Source organism: Pygoscelis adeliae, unplaced genomic scaffold (genome assembly GCF_000699105.1).
Source record: "Pygoscelis adeliae isolate BGI_AS28 unplaced genomic scaffold, ASM69910v1 Scaffold183, whole genome shotgun sequence".
Classification (NCBI taxonomy): domain Eukaryota; kingdom Metazoa; phylum Chordata; class Aves; order Sphenisciformes; family Spheniscidae; genus Pygoscelis; species Pygoscelis adeliae.
The window spans coordinates 2,422,198-2,426,858 of record NW_008824536.1 but is presented as its reverse complement, the minus strand read 5'-3'; the positions used below and the strand labels follow the sequence as shown (position 1 = coordinate 2,426,858).

General features: G+C 41.6%; 1 protein-coding gene across 1 annotated transcript in view; it reads left to right on the top strand.

The window, feature by feature from the left end:
* Positions 1-3,778, top strand: part of IQGAP1 (IQ motif containing GTPase activating protein 1) — a 71,894-nt gene extending 68,116 nt beyond the window's left edge. Inside the window, exons 35-37 of the mRNA XM_009321591.1 lie at positions 510-632; positions 1,534-1,642; positions 3,395-3,778. Coding sequence (XP_009319866.1) covers positions 510-632; positions 1,534-1,642; positions 3,395-3,508 — 346 coding nt within the window. The 3' untranslated portion in view covers positions 3,509-3,778. The remainder of the gene's footprint in view (positions 1-509; positions 633-1,533; positions 1,643-3,394) is intronic.
* Positions 3,779-4,661: the final 883 nt, after the last annotated feature.

Genomic DNA, 4,661 nt, shown 5'->3' with positions numbered 1-4,661 from the left:
CTAGTGTACGAGAGTGCGTATTTGCGGGGGGGGGGGAGGGGAAGGGAAGTGTCTTCCTCCCCAGTGAGATGTGGGAAGAGCAACTGCCATTGAAAACTGAGGCAAGAAAGTTGTCGAGTAATCTCAGCCTTCTCCATGTTTGTTGTCACCAGATCCCCTCTTAACTAATGATAGATGGTACTGCTTTCTACGAAGTACCATGTGCTTATGTTTTGAGGGTTTTTTTGTTGGCTTCTTTTTTTTCCTTCTCCTGTAGTGTAAGAGTTATTGGTAAATAGTAGAAAATCAAAGATCTGATCTGAGCTAACAAGTGCTTTGTAGGTAAACTCACAGAAATACATCATCTGTCAGCTGCATTAGTCAGAGCTGATTAGCTGTACTGGTTCTGTCCCCTCATCCAAATAAGATTAAATGTTTGCTGTCCAAAATATCTTTGCTCATTTGACTGATCATCATGTTTGTTGGTTGGGTTGGGATTTTTTTGGGTTGTTTGTGGTTTTTTTTTTCAGAGTCTCTAAGAAACCTCGGGAGATGAAAGGCAAAAACAGTAAAAAGATTTCTCTAAAATACACAGCAGCTCGACTTCACGAGAAGGGAGTGCTTTTAGAGATTGAGGACCTCCAAGGTAACCAGTGAGTATCTTTTTAAAACTCTTAGAGCTAAATAACCTTGTTAGAGGAAAACAGGTATGTTGAATTCTTGTCTCTTTCTTCAAACTAGTTTAGGTGCTGGCAATTGAGGAACAGAAGCTCTGAGATTTGTTTGAGATTGTGACAGATTGTCTTGTGGTTTTGTTCTTGGAATTTAGCATTGTTGGTAGACTTAGCTAGTAAAGCTGAAGAAACTGTTTTGGCGATCTAGGCTGGCATCCCTAGGGCCAAGAAACCTTGCATAGTGATCACTTTTCAGTTCTCTCTTTTTCTGGTTGAAGCAAAACAGGTCTTTGATTGAGAAGTGTAACGGGATTTAAACATGACATCCTCTTCCCACCCACCCCTTCCCTGTCACCCCTACGGTCGTGGAAGGGTACCTCCTCGGGTGAATTGCTACTATGGTTAATAGCTCTCATTGCTGAAAAATCAACTTAATGCTAGCTTGAGTTTGTCCAGCTGCAGTTTGCTAGCCTTGAGAGCTTGGTATATCTTCTGTGGAATATAGAGAAGCTGCCTGTTACTAGAATGTTTTTTTTCAACCCTGAATCATATTTTGTACTTTGTGCGCTAAATGAAGCATGGATGTGCAGCACTAAAGTAGACTGTTTAGACTGCACGGGCTAAATTACCGTATTTCCTACTACGCTTGTGTGAAGGTGTGATCTACCGGACGTAGAATCTGTCAGGCTTCCATTCATTGTTGTATTGAGTCTGGTCAGCTTTTACGGTCTCATCCCAAATGGGAATATAGAATAAAGAGTTAAGAATAGAATTCTTAGAAATCTATCTTTGGATTTCATCTCATGTATTCTCTCCCTGTTTCAGTAGGAATTACGTGTTCAGTAATGAACTGTGGTTTTTCATTTCTCAAATTTCATAGGTTTAAAAACGTGATATTTGAAATCAGTCCAACAGAAGAAGTAGGAGATTTCGAGGTAAAAGCAAAATTCATGGGGGTACAGATGGAAACCTTTATGTTACATTATCAGGTAAGAACTGTCCTATTTAATAGTGGCGTATAAGTTCTGCTTGCCAGACTCTTCATCAAAATAATAATGACATGTTTTCTACCTGAACAGTCTGAAAAATGATCTCAAAAACAACCCATTTGTTGCAGGCAAAACAGATGCAATGCAAATGGGGGATCCAGCTACTTTGTTTCTTTACTAATGAAAGCCTGATGTCAGTCTGTGTTCTTAGTTACACCTACACGTACACACACAAAACAAACGCATGCATTTTCATCAACTTCCTGCTACAGCAGAGAGATCGGGAGTCTGTGGCAGCGGTCAGCTGGGCTTGGGTGTGGTGGCTTCAGCCGGTCATCACATATTGGTGTTCTTTCTCCCACCCTACACTTATCGGTTTCTTTAGCCGTACAGTTCTTAAGAGTCCTCAACTTTTACTTAGTCCAGGCTACGGGAACAGGCATACTGACTGACCTTTTCCAAAATGGTTCCCTGTGCTTCCTCCCATGCTGGTACTGTTACACCTGGTGTCTCTGTCCCCTTCTTCCACTTCTGTCCCTGCCCACCATGCACCCAACTTGGGCGTCGTTAGGTTTGTTAATTGCGGATGCCTCAGGGGTCTCGAAGCAGATTGTGTGCCTGAGCACCTTGCATTGCGATAAGTCTATGCCACCTAACTGGCTGCTGGGAGGGACAGCTGCCTCGCGCATGCTGTTCGTGTGCTCTGAGGACTCCCCTCCTTTATTCCAGTCCTAATCCGTCGGAGCTGGTCATGAACATCTTGGTTCATGGGGCTACCCAAGGTCGGTCACTCCTCAGGCACATGTGTTGCTATACCACTATGCCTTTGTAGCACTGCATTGCAGAAAAAGCAGATGTTCTGAGAGGACAGCAACGAGAGAGCTGCCATTGGTCATCCAAGTATAGCATTAACAGTGGCATCAGTTAAAAAGACTTGCATTGCCATTGCCAAAATTTTTACAGAAAGCAGCAGAAATAGCTTTGATTGTTTACTCCAGTGTCACCCAGGCTGGACAGCTGCAGGAGCCAGATGCGGATTTTGGAACACACAACGTTCCCCTGCAGTAGCAGTACCTGAACGCCTTCTCCAATATGTATTGTTCAAGAGCGGGCTTGCTGAAAGACGTTCATTGCTGAGATAAATCGGTGCGGGGAGTCCTGTTGCTCTGTCGGGTGCATCGCTGACAAGAGCAAAGTGTCACTAGAAATACTGCCTGCGTAAATGCCCGAGAGACTGAATCGGCATCGTGTACATAGTCCTAAGAGAGATGCCGATTCGTTCTCTGCCCTAGATTGCAGTGCTCTAAACCACCTCACTGAGACCTGTGGCAACTAAGATTTTTAGAAAGTGACGCTGTGGAATGTGGTAATGTTTCATGGGTACATAATATAGTTAGGCACATAGGAGACCCTTTCTAAACATTACAACAACAATTTTATGGCTACTGTGCAAATGAAAAGCCGGGAGATGGCTAGATCTGAAATTTGGCTTTTAGAATGGTCTTCTATTTCTGCCCTTTTTCGTCTTTTTTTTTTAATAAACAGATTAAAAAAATTAAGATCTTAAATGCCTTAGAGCGACTTTATTTTTCATGCAGTACGAGCGGATCTTTAACGAGTCTCTCATTTTTCTGTCTTATGCCATGTACTTTGTGATAGATATTCCTCAAAAACCTGCTGTACCACAGGGTCTTGTATATTCTCTATAAGGTCTTGAGGATTCCTTGCTTACAAAGGTATTCTCTTTGGCAGGATCTCTTGCAGCTGCAGTATGAAGGCGTTGCAGTCATGAAGTTGTTTGACAGAGCAAAAGTGAATGTCAACCTTCTGATCTTTCTTCTGAATAAGAAATTTTATGGGAAGTAACCAACCTCTGCCAGCAAGCCTGTGAAAGGGGAGACGAATAGAAACCTGCACATAGAACTTTCGATGACGTAGCTATGTATCAGTATATGCCCATGCTGTGCTAAAATATATCAAATGTATTATGAAGGAGGACTAAGAACCTCTTGTGAATTGACAACCCTGACTGAGTCTGCAGGGAGTTGGTTTCTCATTTATTTATGATCTTTATCTTCAACCTTGAAGGTCCCCTGAAAAGCATTTAATTTAGAATATGTTTTTACATGGCGCTGGGGATTAAACTAATATTAGAGTATCCTTAGGGCATCTGGAGGCTTTATTTGCCTAACTGCGTGCTTCACAAGGCTTGAATTCTTGTTGCCTGTGCGAAGAGAAAGCTGGCACTGTACAGCGGTCGGTTTGCCTCTTCCTGAAAGCAAAAGAGGGTTGCAGACTGTATTTGGACTCCAATTATTCTCTAACAGTAATGACCAAAATAAAAAATGGTCAAGGTCCAGGTTACCCATTTGTTGGTGAGCTTGCGGTGGTGGCGGCGGCCAATTCCCGAGATAGAACTACTACAGTCTGGGGAATCGGTAAGCGTCATAAGTGGTTGCTGACTTATTCGTGATTATGTACTATAGCCACATAGAACAGCTGTAGTGTCTCATTTTTCTTGATTTGTTTCTGTTTATCACACTGTAATAATTTACAGACGGCTCCTTAAATAGAGGGACTGTGGAATGTATTTACTAGTGCTTACAGATGAAAAGAAGCCTTTTGGGGAAGGGGAGGGAAACTTAAAAAATTTCTTGAGACGTGTTAACTTTTAATGTTGCTTGCAAAGCATTTGAAATGTAAAAATAACTTTTTTTTCCAGTTTAGAGCAATGTTCTATATATCTGTATCTGATGCAATAAATGTTAGGCTCTACCTGCAGACTTGTCAAAGGAAGATTATCTTAAATAGGTTAGCTTTTAAAAAGTTAATTTTTTCTAGCTATACTCAAGTTCCCATTTCTTTTACTACTTTGTTTCTTTTTTCACCATGGTGGTGGTGCTGGCTGTTCTGCTATATCCAATAAGAATGGAGAGAGACTAAAAAAAAAAAAAATCTGACCTTTAAATTCATCGGTTGTTCCAGCTCTCCCCCCAGTTTTTTTCTTAACATTTTTATT